At 37.8% G+C, this 19,453-nt stretch overlaps 2 protein-coding genes across 2 annotated transcripts; one reads left to right on the forward strand and one right to left on the reverse strand.

Annotated features, from left to right (window-relative positions):
* Positions 1-7,827: 7,827 nt before the first annotated feature.
* LOC133850993 (uncharacterized) lies at positions 7,828-11,246 on the reverse strand. The gene is made up of 4 exons (XM_062287280.1): positions 10,214-11,246; positions 8,530-8,737; positions 8,315-8,444; positions 7,828-8,191 (listed from the first exon to the last, which is right to left on the reverse strand). The coding sequence occupies exons 1-4, from the start codon at positions 11,116-11,118 to the stop codon at positions 7,908-7,910; spliced, it is 1,527 nt and encodes a 508-aa protein (XP_062143264.1). The 5' UTR covers positions 11,119-11,246; the 3' UTR covers positions 7,828-7,907.
* A 5,674-nt stretch (positions 11,247-16,920) lies between these two features.
* LOC133851538 (methyl-CpG-binding domain-containing protein 4-like) lies at positions 16,921-19,240 on the forward strand. The gene is made up of 2 exons (XM_062287979.1): positions 16,921-17,017; positions 18,443-19,240. The coding sequence occupies exons 1-2, from the start codon at positions 16,976-16,978 to the stop codon at positions 18,941-18,943; spliced, it is 543 nt and encodes a 180-aa protein (XP_062143963.1). The 5' UTR covers positions 16,921-16,975; the 3' UTR covers positions 18,944-19,240.
* Positions 19,241-19,453: the final 213 nt, after the last annotated feature.

The raw sequence follows: 19,453 nt of genomic DNA on the forward strand, positions 1-19,453 counted from the left end.
TCATACCCAAGATTACCACCCCCACCAAACCTTACTAAAACTACTAACCCCCATCCAACCCCCAACAGTTCCTATTTCAATAATCCCAACCGAAAACCAACCCTTCCAGTGAAAAGAATAACCTCTACCCAAATGCAAGAGAGGAGGGAAAAGGGGTTGTGTTATTATTGCGACGAAAAATACCAGCCTGGCCATAAGTGCAATAAACCCAGACTTTACGTGTTGGAAGGAATTGAATGGGAGGAGAAAGTGGAGCCCTTGGATGAAGGGTTGCTGGAGTCGCACGGTGAAGTGTCCCTAGAAGAGGAGGAGGTGGGTGAGTTGTTAGGCATTACTCTATATGCCTTGGCAGGAACTCCAACTCCTCGCACAATGCGAGTTATAGGAAAAGTAGGTCCCTTGGAGGTGGTGATCTTAATCGATACAGGGAGTACCCACAGTTTTGTGGACCCCAATGTGGCAAAAAGGGCAAAACTTCCAGTGAATCAAAAAGGGCATCTAACAGTCATGGTGGCTGATGGAGCCACCCTTCCTTGCCATGGACACTGTTCGGCAGTATCCATTTTCCTGCAAAGATGCACCTTTACAGCAACACTGCATCTTCTCCCTTTAGGTGGCTGTGATGTGGTTTTGGGGGTTGATTGGTTGAAAATGCTTGGTCCAGTTCTATGGGATTTCGGGTCCCTAACAATGAAATTCCCATATCAGAACCGAGAGGTGATCCTGCAGGGGCTATCTCCTGCCCCTGATTTGCTGGAAGCCAGGGAGAACATGCCAAAGGGGACCGGTGCAGATTGCAAGGGAGTTTGGGTACAATTGATGGAAGCTGCAGTGATGAAGACCAAACACCTGATGCACCCGGCCATCCAGGAGCTTCTAGAGGGATATCCAGAGGTTTTTCAGGAGCCTAAAGGGTTACCCCCATTCCGGAGTCATGACCACAGAATCCTTTTACAGGATGAATCAAAACCTACTTGTGTTAGGCCCTACCGATATCCTTACTACCAAAAAGAAGAAATTGAAAGATTGGTGCAGGAAATGCTGAGTTCAGGAGTTATTCGGCCAAGTCAAAGTCCCTATTCTTCTCCGGTGTTACTAGTGAGGAAAGCGGATGGAAGTTGGAGGATGTGTGTCGATTATAGGGCTCTCAATCGGGATACCATTAAAGATAAGTATCCTATTCCTAATATAGATGAATTGTTAGATGAGTTGTTTGGAGCTGTAATTTTTTCTAAGTTAGATCTTCGGTCCGGATTCCACCAAATTCGAATGAAACCGGAGGACATACACAAAACTGCTTTCCGCACGCATGAAGGGCACTACGAATTCCTAGTAATGCCCTTTGGACTAACCAATGCACCCTCTACCTTCCAAGGTTTAATGAATGAAGTGTTTAGGCCTTATTTAAGAAAATTTGTGTTAGTTTTCTTTGATGATATCCTAGTGTATAGCAGGAATCTAAAGGAACATCTTAAACATGTAAGGCTGGTCCTGGAAGCCCTAAAAGTCCACCACCTTTATGCTAAGGCATCTAAATGTACTTTTGGAAGTTTAGAAGTGGATTATTTAGGCCATGTCATTTCAGAAGAGGGAGTTAAAGCCGATCCTACTAAAATTGGGGCAATGAAAAGCTGGCCAAATCCTAGGTCCCCAAAAGCCCTAAGGGGATTCTTAGGCTTAACTGGATATTATAGGAAATTTGTTAAAGGGTACGGAGGAGTAGCAGCACCCTTAACCGCTCTATTGAAGAAAAATTCCTTTAATTGGAATGAAGGGGCTGAAGCAGCTTTTCAGCATCTTAAGGAGTTAATGTCTACCCCTCCCGTACTAGGCCTACCAGATTTTACCAAGCAGTTTATTATTGAGTGTGATGCCTCTGGGGCTGGAATAGGGGCAGTTTTAATGCAGAATGGGAGGCCTTTGGCTTATTTGAGCCAAGCATTGAAAGGAAAGAGCTTGTTCCTATCCACCTATGAAAAAGAACTATTATCCTTGGTCATGGCAGTTCGGAAATGGAGACACTATTTATTGGGACAGTCTTTTGTGGTACGAACCGATCAGCAAGCTCTAAAGTACCTATTGGAGCAAAGGGTTGGTACACCTGCCCAGCAAAAGTGGGTTTCTAAGCTCCTAGGGTACGACTTTATGGTGGAATACAAAAGGGGGAGGGAAAACAAAGCTGCAGATGCATTATCCAGGGTATCCAACAATGAGACTAATGCAGAAGAAGCAATGACAGCAGAGGAAACTAGCGGGAAGGCTAGGGCAGGGGAAGAAACAAATAGTGGGCATACATCAATTCCAATACACAGCAATGCAGATTTTATAGATCAATCAAATACAGTGCAGGAGTTAGAATTACATGCAATAAGCTCAATCAGGGCAGATTGGTTAGAGGAGCTTAAGAAGTCTTACCCGAGTGATGCAATGCTCCAACAACTACTACAGCAATTCCAGGAAGAATCTCTAGATCCAGCAAAGTACAGCATGCAGAATGGGATCCTCTTCTACAAAGGTAGACTCCACTTGGGCTCCTTAATTCCAGTTCAGCAACAAATCCTGCAACAGTTTCATAGTAGTCCGTTAGCTGGCCACTTGGGCAATCAAAAAACTTACTCAAAGGTAAAGAAGGAGTTCTATTGGCCTAAAATGAAGGGAGACATCCGCAAATACATCAGGGAGTGTGATGTTTGCCAGAGAAATAAGGTGGAGAATATCCACCCTGCAGGGCTGTTACAACCTCTTCCAATTCCATCCCAGATGTGGACTGAGGTTAGTATGGACTTTATTGAAGGGCTGCCAAATTCAGCGGGGAAGAATGTAATACTGGTGGTGATTGATCGGCTTAGCAAGTACGCACACTTTATTCCTCTTTCTCACCCTTACACAGCAAGTTCTGTGGCTCAACTATTTCTGGACCACATTTTTAAGCTTCATGGCTTACCCAAGACCATAGTTAGCGACAGGGACCGGGTCTTCACCAGCAATTTTTGGAAGGAGCTATTCCGATTGAGTGGCACTGAGCTCCTATTGAGCTCAGCTTACCACCCCCAAACTGATGGGCAAACGGAAATTATGAATAAGGGTTTAGAGGGATATCTTAGGAGTTTCACAGGTGATCGCCCTAAAGACTGGCTAAAGTGGCTTTCCCTGGCAGAATGGGCCTACAATTCTGCCGAGCATACTTCTACAAAACTTTCACCTTTTGAGGCAATCTACGGGTATCCTCCTCCTCGTATCCTACCATACGAACCTAACACCACCAGTGTTCAAGCAGTGGAAGAAACCCTAAAAAGTAGAGAGTTTATTCTCTCCTTAATTAGGGAAAATTTGGCGGATGCACAGTCACGGATGAAGATGTATGCTGATAGGCACCGTACCCACAGGGAATTTGCAATCGGAGATTGGGTCTATCTCCGTCTTCGCCCATATAGGCAATTATCGGTGTCACTAAGAAGAAACCTCAAGCTGTCTCCTAGGTATTACGGTCCTTTCCAAATCACTAGCCGAATCGGTCAAGTAGCTTACAAGCTCGATCTCCCCCAAAATTCTAAAATCTTTCCGGTGTTCCATGTTTCTCTCCTCAAGAAACATCTTGGAACCCGCATATCCCCACTTACTGCACTACCCATATTAACCCCCGAAGGAACCCTAGCTCCTGAACCAGAAAGGGTACTTACCAGAAGATTGGTGCGAAAGGGGAACCGAGCAGGGACGGAGGTTCTCGTCCAGTGGGCAGGAACGCTAGAAGAAGACGCCAATTGGGAGGATTTGGAGATTCTCCGGGAGCGATTTCCGGACCTTGTGGGCAAGGTCCTTTGATGGAGAAGGCTGTGTTATGTGTATTTCCCTAATACTCTTAGCCGAGGATGGGTGGTCTGCGCTCGGACAACTTGCTTGATACCAGGGATCAAGAAGCTAGATGAATGCCACGTCTTCTTCTAGGCAGCAGGCAGATGGGAGTGCACTCCAGCTGGGTCAGGGGCATTATTGTAATCAAGGGTGTTTATAAGGTTGTAATTGTCTTTTATATATCTGTATTGTAATTTGTAATTCCCTAATCCTACTCCGCATGATTCTAGAACATGCAACTGGGCTGTTATAGTCCAGTAGAGTAATGGGTAGTTTATGTTGCAGTTATTAGAAGTTGGGTAGTTGTGTGTTAGTGGGGAACAGCCCCACTAACTGTGCAGTTATGTTATTATCTTGTACAAAACAGACCTGGAGCAGAAATGAAAGACACGATTGGAAGTCTAACCATAGAGCCGTGTGCTTATGTGTGTGGAGGATTAGCCCCTCGAAGTGCTATATTACTATTATCAACTATTTAGGATCATAACAAATAGAAGGATTTTCTCCTACCGTCCTACGGAAGTCGGAAGCTATTTCTGACCGGCACTCCGAGCGGAGTCCGATTGACGTATGGCCTTTGACCCCTTTTGAACGATCATTTTCTTGAGAGTTTCGTGTCACAAATTATACTCTCATCTCGCATGCATGAACTGTTGATGGAGTTTGACGTGGCAACATCGGAGTCGTCACTTTGCCTGTGTGACTTGCAAGATAGCAAAGGTTCATTCGAAGGTTGACATGTGGAGCCTCCTTCAATAATCAAGTCAGTAAAAAGTCATGAGGGTGAAAAGAGAGATAGCGAGTGATCTCAAACCAGGTACCTCTTTTGTTTATAATACATATATTTATAGAGGGCTGCTACACTTGTACCCTACTTTTTTATATCCTGACGTGGTAATACCTACATCACATATATACATATTGGGTAAAAAAGAAGGCACAACGGGCGAAGAAAAAAGAGAGAAAAAAAAAAAAAACGAAAACAGGGGATCGGAAACCACACATTGGCCAGAAACCACCCAACTAGCCGTGGGAGTAGAGGCCGAAAACCACGTGTCCGGTAGGAACCCAAGCGTCCGCGTCGCAGCTCAGTTGAACCCGACCTGAGCGTCACTGGCCGAAAAGCCCCGCACTTCGAAAACTTGCCCACATGGGCCAAGCCGCCATAGAACCAGTTGTGGGAGGAGAGGCCGGAAACCATGCGTCCAACCGAAACCCATGCGTCTCCGTCGCAGCCCAGTTGAACCCGACCCGAGCGTCATCGGTCGGAAACCCGCCCACATGAGCCGACGTTAGGGTGTAAAATGTGGGTGTAAGTCTAATATTTTTCATATTTATAAGCCCATTTTCCTCGACTGACCTATGGAAAAAGCCTTGTGTTAATAATGACTTGTTATGGTCTTCTAACCTCCTGTCATGCATGGAGCTTCATGTTGACATCTGATATAATTTTTGACTTAATCTGATTGGGCTGATAAATACTGAAGATTCTAATAAATGTTGAGAATCTTGATTATTTCCGACCTTGCGGCACCGAGATCTACTACGTGTATTCGGTCTGTACCCAATTTAAAGATGGGTCTTGAGCGCGCATCTCGAGGACCCAATTCGGGGTTTCCTTCCTAGGAGATAATAATCCCTCCAATACGAACAATGATCAATGCACGCAAAACAAAGAAATCAGGGTTGCTAAAACAAAACCATGCTGGATCTTTTGTTTCGTTGATTAATTTCTTGGAAAAGTTTTTTCTAATTAGTTTTGGATTTGGGTTTGGTTGATCTGACCTCCACATTCAAGACCAAGATGCAATACAGTCTTTGATTGCATTTTCAAGCATGCATGAGCAGATGAGCTCCTCTTGAATAATGAGGTGTATATTTGAAAATAAAAAAGGTCGTTAGACCTATAATCATCTTATAATTTAATGACGTACACGAGTTAACATATAATTAAAGGGTGTTGAAATTTTTTGATAGGTCATATGCTGACCTATGTTAACAAAACTATAAAAAAGAAATTTTTAGATATAGTATTATGGTGGAATTTTATTTTTATTTTTTATTTTTTTTTATTATTATTATTCTAATTGAATGAGGAAAAGGGTTACAAAGGGTATTATCGTGGACTTATGACCATTGGAATTTTTCATTTCAATGGGCTACAAAAGACAAGGGAAGTTTGGGTCAGGCAGATCATATGCCATAATGCCAGTCTAGGTAGGCCTGTTACATCAAAAGCCCAGAGAAACAAGCATTTAAAGTTTCAACAGATGGTTTTAACTTACCAGAATCTGGGCCCTTCTATTTGGGATTCACAGAATCTCATATGGAATATGAAGCATATCCATACGAGCAAAAGTAGGGATGATAATTTTTTACACGATCTACGAATTTGATACGAACTTTACACAAAGTTAAGGGATTAAGCTTGAAGAATCTAACCCGTTTAATTAAATTGGTCGGGTTAAGATTGACCTATATAGTTTTATACTTATGTTTCGACACAACCCAAACCCGACACGCAATATGATGGCAGACAATTTTGGACATAGCCCACAAACTTAATACAAAATTAGAAAGTTCGGTTTGAAGGGTTTGACCTGTTTAATTAAATAGGTCAGATCCCATGTCTCGACATTCAAACACGAACGCCACCCCTAAGATTCAAAAGCATGATGCCTTGCTCTCTTGGTCTTTAATTGATTGCAAATACTATGTACGTCTTATTATTAATAAGGAACATCCTGCATGGTCGGAAACCAATGCTTGGCTGTGATCATTTGTTTGTTTCTCATTTACTATATTTCGAATTTATGGTTGAGGACCAACCGAACTGTTCATGAATAGTTTGAGTTATGTTAGTATAAATTCAACTTGAACTTGGTTCGTTTAATAAATGAGTCGAATTTGAATATTAATATTAGCTCGATTATTAGACAAGCCAAAATCGTATAAATTCGACTCGGCTCGACTTTGACTCCGAATAAAACCTATATAAACTCAATTGGACTCATTTGAACTCGTTTATATATATATATGACTGAATGATAGGACCTCAACATTTCCTAAACCCATGAGATTGAGGTAAAACACACTATGATCATAGAACCGGTCGGGGCTTGAGAGGCCGTAGTTTACCCTACGGCGAATGCCAGCTGTTCAAGTTTGTAATGTAATTTATACGATGTGATGCAAAGTTATAGGAGACCATTACATGTGCTCCATTGACGTCTATGACTCCGTCTCCATCAAGCGTGACATTTACGCAACTCCAGTTTGCAAGACTTAGACGATGTGAGGCTTCATTTACGCCATTTGGCATTTACCGTGGGTTCCTACTTTCTTGTAAAGTTTTGTCTTTGTCAAGAATTTATGTGCCGCTCATCCATGTGATGAGGTTCATTTTTCGGTGATGTTCTCTTTTGTCCAGATCTATTTCTTGATTTATTGATGTTGTTAGCTTTTAGCCTTATTTCCTCTCTCTATTCGATTGGTTTCTTGGAGTCGAGTTCGAGCCGAGTTTTAAACTTGGCTAGTTTTAGACGAACCGATTTGAACGGCCTTCCTATGTTTTTGTCTAGCCTAGTTCAAATAAACAATACTCGGCTTCACTCGACTCGATTACAAAGTGAACTGTACAAGAAGATCTTCTTCTATTAACGAATCTCACTATTAATTTGAGTGCCACCCATCCCTCCAATACACGCAAAAAAAAAAAGTCAAAGAGAGGTGGAGAAGTTACATTAACATATCTAATCCCATTATTAAACAAATCAATTAACTGAGATTAGCATGGAATTAACTTGCAAAGATGACATCCATTAACGTAAAAAGGAGAGTTCCCGCCTGCCGAGCAGACGTAAGCGCCCCTAGTGTGTGTATATATATATATATATGATGAAATTGTCAGTGATGGTCAACAGCCAAGTTTTAAACAGAGACGTTATCTCTATCCTTGTATCTATTCAAAACGCGTAAAAACAGTGTTAATTAAATTATTTACCAAGCACAGCAGAAGAAAATGTACCTCAAAAACTGGAAAAGAAAAGAAAAAATTATTTGTTTCTCTCTGTCAATGTGTGCTTCTTCCAAATACCTTTCGATGGAGAAGATTTTGTTGTTATCTTTACAACTTTCTGCTTTGGTTGTCGCCGCTTTCTAGTGACATTTTCTTCAGCAGTGCTAATTACTTTCACAATATCAACTTTCACTATGTGATGATCAGAAGTCCCTTTGGATGAAAAGACTGAATATGATCCAGGAACAAACTTGTACGCCGAATTTGGTGATACCAATACGTAATCTACCCGAGTTCCATACTTGCATGTTCCCTGCACACCTGCATATATCAAAGTATATGGTTATACGTAATGAGTTTTTAACTGTTATATGGCTGCTGTCATACAACTGAAATGATATGATCGTGAAAATCAATGTTTGGATTAGTGTTTAGAGCTTGTACTTTGGCCTTTGGCAATCATGACTACTGACTCGCATTCTCCTGCAAAGTCCTTAGCATCTGTATATTGTTTACTCTTCAAAAATCTCATCACTTCCACCTTTGGTGTTGGCTTTCCCATCTCTTCATAGTACTGCAAAACATGAATCCATTGATGAGATGAATGTAATATATAATGTAGTATCAGTGATAATTCAGAGAGTACATGCTGCATTTACATTTACGATGTCAGTCCATCTTTCTTGCGAGTAATCTGTTTCATCAAGTGAATTGAGACCCCCAGCTAAAATGTGAGGTTCATCACCAGACTGAATCATTGCATTTATCTGCTTCATCCGCCAGTTCTCATCAAGATGATCAAGGAGGGTGCAGTTGAAATTGACTTCCCCCATGTGGGGTACATCAATCGTGGCCTTTAGAACATTCCTGTCTCCAGAAAAACACAAAGGGAGTTACATAATGTAATCTTTCCTGTTTATTGTTGTTGTTTGTACAATTATCCAGTCATTCTCTTTTAGATATTCTTTTCTTTCTTTCTTTCTTTCTTTCTTTCTTGTTATTGCTGTTATTATTATTATTAATGTTTTGTGTATTGGGGATCTCAAGAATCAAGAACAAGGCCATGCCACTGCGGCACTGCCAACAGAAAGAAGATTCGAGGGCCTCCAAATATTATTATTTCAGTTTTTTAGGAGAAATAAAAACTGATGTATGACAACTTCAAAAATAAAATAAAAATAAAGACTAATCCATGACATTGATAACGGGTTCCATGAGTAGATACAAGTCTCTTTCTTTTTGTATTAATGCTTTTACCAAATAATAATAATAAAATAGAAATCTCCTGGAATGCTACATTTTAAAGGAATAAGAGGATGAGTCACCCTCGTAGTTCTCAATCATGCTAATAATTTAATAGCATAGCAAACCTACATTTCAGTTTTACCAATGCACTTCTTTCCTAACATGGATATTTTATTATTGTAACTGTGAGACTTCATTTTCTTTCAAGACAAACAAAGTCTAAGGCTGGAAAGGAGCCAAGGTGTTAGGCTTCTAGACTTTCAGTGATGTTGAGTCGCTGACAATCATTATAGATAGAGCCTAGAGGGTTTGTCATTGCCTGAACTTTTTTTTTCCCAAATAAATTTAGAGACATCATCAGATATTAAAGCATAGGGATTTGGTTTGATGCAATATATTTCTGATCCCAACTAATAGAAGAAATGCTAAAGCAATCACAAAAGCAAAGAAAACTCTCTAAATTTAGCATTCTATGGCATTTTTCTTCTACTTGTTTATGCAACTTCCTCTTCAATATTTGGCATGCTTTCCATCAATCAGAAATTCTATAGATTATCCCAACACAGGTTCAGCTTTCCATCCCTCTACTAAATGTTGGCAATAATTCAAGATATTGTCACAGTGATCTGGAACAATATTCGAAAGAACCCAGATGATAATATAGAAAAACCAAGAAATTTCGAATCCTGCATCGCTGTATGTAACAGGGATTCTAACAGAACCACTAATGTGTCAGATCTGTCTACATAAAATAAAATAGTTCTAGGAGTTTTAGGATAGCTATAGTTATACATTAAACATTAATTATCATCAAAAACCACAGATTCAATGATTCTTCTTCTTTTTCTTCTTCTTGTCAACGTTATAATCGCATAATTTTCAGAAATGAATACCTTGGTAAAATAAATTTTTGACTCTGAAAAGTCACATGAACAGTTATGGCAAAACAGAGAAAAAATGCACCGCTTTTATTTGTCAAGAATAAAAGGCAGCATCATTAATTTTCACAGTTATGGGCAAAACAGATAAAAAAACAGAGGGCTGATTAAAATTCCAAAATGGATTCCATGAAGATAGGGAAAGAAAATAAACTTTCACCTGAAATCAGAATCATCGTAGATCTTCTGAACTTTCCACCGCTTAATCGGCCACCTGGACAAGATGGCGTTGCCGTACTCTGGCGCCCAGCTCTCAGCAAACACATAATTCATCCCCAAAGCACCAGCCAAATCAGACAGAGGCTTCATGGCCTTCTCTTCCTCTGCCTTCACATCTTGCAGAGCCAATATATCAGCATCCAATTCTCTCAGAACTTCAAGAACAGTCCGACGACTCCTATAGCCCTCACCATTTACCGTACTTGCAAAGAAGCTCGCTGTGGATCTCAAAGGAGCTTTTCCTTTCAAAATTCTACTCATTGTACTACCTGAAGCGGCAGAAGAAGAAGAAGAAGAAGAAGAACCCTCCCTTTCATCAAAGCTCAATTGCCTATTCCTCAATAAAGAAATCTCGTTATCAGGCAAATTTATCGATACCCGTAACTTTGATTTCTCAAACTTTTGTTGCTTTGAAAGATTGTCCGTACCATTTATGGAACTGGGATGCAGGGGAGATTGCTTCAGAATGCTCTTCGGACGATCATTCGCCGACTTTGTTCGTAATTTTATCATGTCCATAGACCGCGTGCTCTTCATTGTATCTCCATTCTCGTCGCCAAAACTCGCCGTCTTCTCGGCCTCAGGAACTGCAGGTGCCATAGAAAACAGGGCCGCATTGAAAGTGGCTATCCGTATCGGTTTCTCCGACTTTAGATCACCCAATTCCCCATTCGGATGAACCGCGGCCGACCCATTAAGGCTCGTTTCGTTTTTCTCATCATATTGAGCTCTGGAGTTAGTTTTCCCGAACCTTTTGACGACAATTTTGGGCTTGGAACGGCGGTGAATGGGCCACCGGAGGCGGCAGTAGAGGCGGCGGAGGTTCATGTTGAGGAGTTTGAGCATATTTTTGGAGTAATGGGGTCGGAAGAGAATGGGTTCTAGGCCTTATCAGAGCATGAGAAATGTGGGGAGACGAAAGTTGCAGTCTTGACAACTCTCTGCCTCTGCTCTGTTTTTGTCGAAGTGTTTATCTTGTGAAGGTAAATATTATAAGGGAGTCGTAATTTTGATTAGGCCGTTAAAAATTATTATTATTTTTAATTTATTTTATTTAAAAAGCGGCTGACTTCAAAGATCCTTAAATTATATTTTACAAATATATTGATCTAATAAATAATTTTCACTGTAAATAGCTTTTGGTTTCCTTGAGGTCAGGGACTCAGGGAGAGGGAGAGGGAGAGGGAGAAATCTTCCAGGAAATGGGTTGGTGACACTTGGCAGTCAACTAGGGGTTGAATATAAGGTTGAATTTTTGTGTGGGACAGAGAGAGACGTCCTATGGCCAACTGCTCCGGATAGAGTAATGGTCTTTCTGTGGGTCCTTGTACGGTTTTTTCTTTTCTTTTCTAATTAATTAACAAAAAAAAAAATAATAATAATCGACAAAAAGAAGAAGACCCAACAACTCTCCAAGTCATGCATGCAAGTAGTATTCTTGTTTGGAAAGCCACGTCACCCGAAACACGGCGTATCCAACTCCCATGCAACTCTTGTGGAGCCCACAGCCATTAAATAAATAATTTTAAAAAATAAAATTAGGAAAAGATGCAGAGGGAGTTTCCTCTCATGAAATGAGAAATCCAGGGTTTGAGGTGGTGTGGGCTCCACCTCATCTCATCTTTTCAAGGGCCCCAGCATATCTATCAAAAAAATGGGTGTAAATTACCTGTAATGTTTATTAATTACATAATTGGTTCATGATGACCCACACGTCTTTAATTCTGACTTGTTAATTACTAATTAATATATATATATATATATTTATTAGCACACGAATAAAAGGTCAAATTTGGTTTAATTTGCTTATCTACAAGGATTCAGGTTTCAAGTTTTAAGTTTGATTAACCATTTTATCATAAAATAATAAGTTTTAATAAGCCTTTTAAAATTCATATATAGTAGTGGATAGGGGAGAAGCTCCGGATTTTGATTTCTAAAATCTTTTCAAATTTGAATTTGAAAATCATTGTATAGAACCGGATTCTTTTTTGGTTAATGAAGATTAATGATTAGATTACACTACATACAGGAACAAATTCCCATTCTAATTAATTTTTTTAATTAAATTTAGATGTTTAAGGGAAGAAAACACTCATATTACCAAAAAAATCTTGACATTTTCTACAATCAATAATGTGAGATTTTATTTTATTTTTTTTTAATTAAACACAATTTAAATACATTGCAATAAAGTATGCTTAATTAATTGCTTAATGACATTAATTCAAAGTGTAATGAAACTATTTTTTGAACTCGTGGTCAATTGCGTATCAGGTTGTGAATTTGCATGCTAGTGATGAAAGATGACTTGTTCCTAAACTTGAGTACGATGGATGTTGCCAAGAATAGTGTGTTTTTTTTTGTTCATTAACAACAACTTTTGGTCTATAAAAATCGCCGCTAAAGACCAAAATTATTGTAGTCATTATGTGGGTGAGAGGTCATGAATACTATTTTTTAGGGATGAAAATGTGGATGCGGTTATTAGCAATATTCATAATGCGGTTGTTACTATATGCAAGCTTAAATAAAGTAAGATTTTACTTATTATACAATTCATGATTATCAACCACAGAGAGTTATTGTCTCATAAAGTAATCGGGATTCGAATTGTCCAAAAAAAAAGGAAAAAAAATAAATGTAATGAGATATGACTTTGACATGATAGTGAAAAAAAAAAAAAACCTAAAGGTCTTAAACTTATCAAATTCAAAACGACGTTGTTTTAGTGGATATATATATAAAGGGAATGCGGATAATGAGTTTTGATAACTGTATCTGCATGTGCGGATGCGGGTGGTTATTTATCTGCCCGCGTTTTCACCCTCACTATATTCACTACAATTAGAAAAAGAAAAATAAGCATTCCTAATACGTTTTTATTTAAAATTCAATGAATATTTTCGTACTTAAAAGCCTAATAAGGTGAATAGAGAAAGCATAGCCAAAACATAAGCTTTTTGATTAAATCAATTGTAGACGCTATAAAATTTATCTAAATTGTCAAACTGGGGTGCAGCATGAAGATCTAATTATAACCGAAGCCCTATTATTGAGGAGGTTCGTAGGTATTAAATGGTCTTTGTCAGTGGAAGGTTGCTTATATTAGGCGTATTGTCAATGAGGCTGTTCATAGTCTTGCAAATGAGCTCTTTTTCTTTGTAAGGAACATGTTTTTTCTTGAGGAATTCTTTATGTGTTTTAATAGTTTTTGCCACGTAGAACATTATGATAAAGATTTTTTCCAATAATAAAAAATAAATATAAATTGGAATTCTTCTCCCATCTTATTACTTTTACCGTTAGTTTTTTTTTTTTAATTTTTTTTATTATCTACGGTTGGTAAGCCTTTGATACCCCTGCAATTGAAATCCAAGAGAGGGGTTTCTGAAATGGGCCATGGCCCGCCAGGGTTGCTTTTAGCCTGTACAAAAGCCAGCCAGACGATAGAAGTTGACTAAAAAAAGGTGTCCACTCAAAAAGTTAATATTAATTTAAGACAGATTAGGTAAATAAATATTTGTTATTTATGGGTGATTTAATATGTGGGTGTAGCTGGATTTGATGGATGAAGAGAGATGCCAAATAATCGTAGCAAAATGACAAGTGTTGTCCCCCCCCCCCCCCCCCCTTTGAATAAATTCTTGGGAGTTTCCTTTCCATAATCTTCTAACTCGTAAGAATCTCTTCAACACCCTCCTTGATGATAAGAGAGAGAGAGGAAAAGTGTGATGGAACGTGCAACTTTATAAAAGTTTTGGATTATTCATAATGAAAAATTAATGAGGTTTTAATGCTTAACAGAGGCCATTATGTCAATTGGCAATTTGGCATGGAAGATTTTAACTAACTTATTATTATTATTATTATTTATTTATTTTTTAAACAAAGATCTTCTGTATTTAGTGCCAAGAATCAGCAGAAATTGACCTTTCTACCTTTACAGAGAAAGGTCTAGAGATTATAAAATTCCCTAAAAAGTTGATTACAAATCATGATAGGAGGATGCTCCAGCCACATAACATCCAAACAATGAGAAACAAACTCATGAGTAAGACAATGAGCCACCCCATTAGCATCGGCCATCACGGTGATGGTGAGCAAAAGAAGATGATGTTACGATGGAGAATTGAGTATATTTTTAATGAGTTTTTGTTTCTTATGTTGTAAAAAAGTTTTAAGTAAAAAATTGTATTTTAGCTTTTTGATAAATAAGTGTTTCTGTAAAAGTTCAGAAAAAACTTTTTGAAAAGGAAATTCTTTCTAATTGTTTCGATAACATGTAACAATCAATCGAGAAATGTTATTACTAGGGGTACTAAATCTTTTATCAAGAGATGAGTGCCAAAATGATGTGGAACTTATTCATTGGTACCTGTTACATTTCTCTTGATTAATTATTTTGATCATTTCCAATAAATAAGCTATACTTCATTTTAGTACCTATCTTTTAGTAAAAGATTTAGTATCCTTATAATTTCTTCAATCTTAATAAGTAGTATTTTTCAAACACTTCAATATAAAAGAGCGGCCTAAATTTCGTAATTTAGAAAATTGTAAAGGATTCTAATCCGTTTGAGCCAATCCACAACACCCTTTATCTTTTTTCATTTTTTAAGTGGTAGAGAAATAAACAATTAATAGCGTCAAATAAGTTTAAGGACAGAAATTTCCTACAAACCAGTTTGTAATAAATTAATTAGATGTTCGGTTTGAAATGTGTCATGATTAAATTTGTTGTGTTCTTCATGACATGAGATTATCTTATGTATTGATGCTTAGAAATTAGAATCTATGATTTTATTTATTTTTCTAGCGTTAGGCCAACTCATGATAATGCATGTGCTTAGAATTCTGTAAAGTGAATTAACTTACTGTAAATTTCATGATTTTCAATGTCTCAAGAATAAAAATATCATTTATGGCATTCCTTATTTGACATAAATCATTAAGAGCATGAGAAAAGGCAGGTGGATCAAGTTTGGGCATCTGCTAATATATTCCCAACAAGCAGATGAAATTTATGTTCAAAACCCAGTCCAGTAAGAGTCTTTCTATGTCATTTTATGTCATGGACAACATAGGTCAACCTCAGACAATGAACACTTGCAAGAGAGAGTATGAAAAGGTTGGAGGCTTGTTGGGGATTTTGGGAAAAAAAACCTCCCATCCTTAAGTTAGCAAGAGTGATCGATTTGTAAATTCCTTAAAGAATGAAAGTCAGAGGAGAGTGTGGTAAGACTAATAATGTGTATGTATCTTAGTAGGTTGCATGCCTCCTCCTATGTGAAGAGTCTGTGAATGTATACTCGACTAGATGTCGTCTGTTGATAGGATATGGTCTTAGCCAGGCATGGCGTCAAATCTGTCTCTTACAAGGTGTGTCCTTGGTCATGTGTCGCCTGCTATGATGGAGTACAGCCCTGGCCGATTGTGGTGTCAAATTCCTTGCCTGCTATTAGGCTGCACTTGTTATCAGGTGTTGTGAAGGATTGTAGGTTAAAGAAAGTTGCATGGTTTCCCACCTAAATTAAATACAGAAATGTTTCTTGTATAACAGTTGCACAACTGTTATGTAAGAGACGAGAGATATGAATTGGGTCTCACGTGAGACCTATGTGGTAAGACTCATACTGTTGTGCAGGAATCATGTCTCAATTAAATAATGAGACAGCTTAAATAAAATAGTGGAGAGTTAACTATATCACTGTCCGATTATTATCTAAGCAGCCAACATGTTGGTTCTCATAGCCCATTGGGGCTCATGATTTGAGCCTGACCCTCCTAAGCTTGAGGCTTGTATTCTCAACTTCGGCCGGTCGAGTAAATATTCGGTATATCAAAAAGCTTTTTTAATGAAGAAGCATTAGAAATTTAGAATAAGTTAAGCATGGTGGGTATCCTTAGCAAACTGTCATTACCAAAATAATAATAATAATAATAGTTCTGTTAATTAAATTAATAACCTTATTAACGTGTCAAGCACACATGAAAAAACTAGTCAAGAATGCAGCAAAATAAAAGTAAGCTTAAGCTCTATTATAATTTTGTGTTTTTCTACAACGTTTGTAAATCAAAAAAACATTTTGCATAGAATAATGATGGAAATTATATTTTTATCGTACAATGCTGATGTTACAGTTCTAACTAACATTTGAACCAGTCATTGTTAAAAAAACAAAATCCAAATGTTGATTGGAATTGAGACATTGGCATTGTAAAATAATTATCAGATAAAAATATAATTTTTACATTTTTTAATTATATAATTATTAGATAAAAATATAATTTTTAATAATTCTCAATCGTATATCTAATGCTCGGGTGCTTATGCTTTCAGCACCATATTTATATTGTACTTCGTTAAGTTATAAACTTAATTATTAATGTTCAGCTTGCTAAATAAAAAAAAAAAAAATAACTTTTTAGTTTTTGTTGCAGCACTTTAATTACAATTATTGAAAATAAAAATAAATGAAGAAGAAGAAAAAACAAAAGCCAGTCTCCACGTGGCACCATCTTAAGCCACCTGACGCACGTTTGTGCTCCAGCGAGTGACATTATCCTTCCTCCTGGCCTACAAAGCCAAACATTATCTTTCTTTCTTTCTTTTATTTTTTTTGTTAAAAAAAGAAAGTAAAGCCGAACAGAGTCTAAGGGAAGAGATAGAGAGAGAGAGAGAGAGAGACGGAATGAAAGTATGAAACCCAAAAGCCAGGGAACTCCAAAAACCCCATCCAAGGTGAGTTTCAAAGATTAATGTTTCTCAATCCCAAATTTAATCTATATTCGTAATAGTTGTAGAGATACGTCTGGTTGGTTGCTGAGAAAATTAGGAAAAAAAGTTCTGATTTTTAATTTTATTATTATTATTATTATTTTCTTTCTGGTGTTAGGTGTTTGATTATTTGGGGCCTGAGGAAAGAGAAATTTCTATTCAGCTGAGCTTATTAGGACGATTTTCAGCTCAGTTGAATCGAGTTAATCACCTTTCGTAAACCGAAACAGATATAATAAATACTTGTTTGATTATTAGCGTGGACTGTTACTGGGTATTGGCCCCTCAGTCGTTTAGTTATTTGCTTGTGCTGATAGGAGTTTGCGGCACCTTTGAATCTTGCAATGCGATAGTTATATTTCTACCAAACAATTGGAAGATGTAGCTCATTACATTTCACAATGATGAATTTAAATCTGAAAAAAAAAACAGTATATGGATTTTGTTATCTGGGTGATTATATATAAGGGTGTTTAGCAATGAGTTTAATTGGTGGGATTTTTTTTTGGAGTTTATTATCGATAGGTAATGAAGAACGTAGTGTTCATTTTGATCTGTTGATGGTGATGAAGAAAAATCAGATTAGAAACAATTGTACAACTTAATTTTTAGTTAAAAATAATTATCAGTCTCTTAGCTTAGTAGTGACTTGGGATTTTTGCTGAAGTATCAACGTGGTGATAAATGCTTGAATTTCCCCATAAAGAAAGAGTTGCTTTGGCACTATCGGCGGGTGAAAGCATATTACATGCATTGTTACTTCTTCCTCTTTGGATGACTCATTATATGCAACCGGCTTGTGTTTTATTATTATTCCTTTTACATAAATTTGGACTAGATTTGCATGAGTCTTCATGAATGCTTATTACAGCAAAAGGCTGTGGGGAGGTGCAGTTTGTGATCCATGGATTTCTAATTGAGAAACTGTATCTAACCTCCATGGCTAGGCTGGGCTCTTTGGACTTCAAAAACTTTGCAAAAACTGAAACATTTGAGCAGCTAAAGGAGGTGAACTGAGAATTTGGATATTTCTTTTAACCAGAACTAGCATGAGTATCTCTGAATGCTCTTTGGTTTGTTTGGCGTTAAAGTTAGTGATTTGCGACCTTTGTCTTTTGTGTTAACTTGGTAGGAGAAGCAAAAAGGGGAAAAAGAAAATGACATGTTTGTAGCGCATACTTTTTTCAGTAGTTTATGTTTTGCGGTAAATGATGCAAATCCTCCTGTTGATGATCTTTTCATTTTACTAATTGAAATGGGTAGAAGAAATACAAAAATGGGAGGTCCTTATTTATATATAATTGGACTGAATCAACGGGTTAAGTAGTGCATGTTGTTTCTTCAAGGCATTTTGCTGCATGCTGATATGCTTTTGGATTTTCATGACAGAAATCAGGGCAAACACAATCGGTTAGTCTATATGCTGCACAATGTGAAAATTGCTTTAAATGGAGGCTGATTGATACACAAGAAGAGTTTGAAGAGATTAGAAGTAAATTGATTGAGGAACCGTTTTATTGCAACAGAAAACCTGATGTTTCGTGTGAGGATCCTGCTGATATTGAGTATGATGCCACTCGAACTTGGGTCATTGACAAGCCTAACATCCCGAAGACCCCAGCAGGTTTTAAGAGAAAATTGGTGCTGAGAAAAGATTTCTCTAAATTGGATTCTTACTGTACTACACCCACAGGGAAAACATACCGAACCCGCAACGAGATTGCAATGTTTATTAAAAAATATCCAGAGTACAAAGATGTGTCTCCTTCAGATTTCGATTTTGGTACCCCAAAGGTGATGGAAGACACCATTCCTGAGTATGTTTGGAGAAAGCCTTCTCCAAATGGTAGTAGTAAGAAAAGAGTTAGAACACCAGATGATGATGTTTGAGTTGTTATCACTAGTAACTGCGGGCCAGACATTTTCTGGAGCATCCCTTCCCAAAAGCCTCTGTATTTGAGATTAATCTGGTGACGATTCTTTTTAGCTTTAAGCATGTAGTTTGTTGGCGCATGCCAATTAATATGATGTGTGGTGCAATTAGAGAAGAAATATATACCTTGAAGTTGTAGCATGTATCTTGCAAGATTAATCTGGTGAGGATGTTGTTGGGTTAAAATTGGCTTTATGCATGTAATTTGTTGGATAAATGCCTATTTATATGATGTAGTATGAATTCCTAGACAATTATTGTCTTGAAAATATTGAGTTTTTCCCTCGAGTTGCTTTGCTAATGTCCATCCATTTTCTGCAGGCCAAAAATTGTTTTCCAAGTTGCAAGAAATTGCCAGTAATTCATTTAATGAGATCCCAAAGGGTAAAAATGTTTACTCTCTTTTTCTCTTAAAGATGTCATCCTAGGATGACTTGCAAAGAAGCCAGAGAAACTTGTGTTGTCCA

This window comes from Alnus glutinosa, chromosome 12, assembly GCF_958979055.1.
Source record: "Alnus glutinosa chromosome 12, dhAlnGlut1.1, whole genome shotgun sequence".
Classification (NCBI taxonomy): Eukaryota; Viridiplantae; Streptophyta; class Magnoliopsida; order Fagales; family Betulaceae; genus Alnus; species Alnus glutinosa.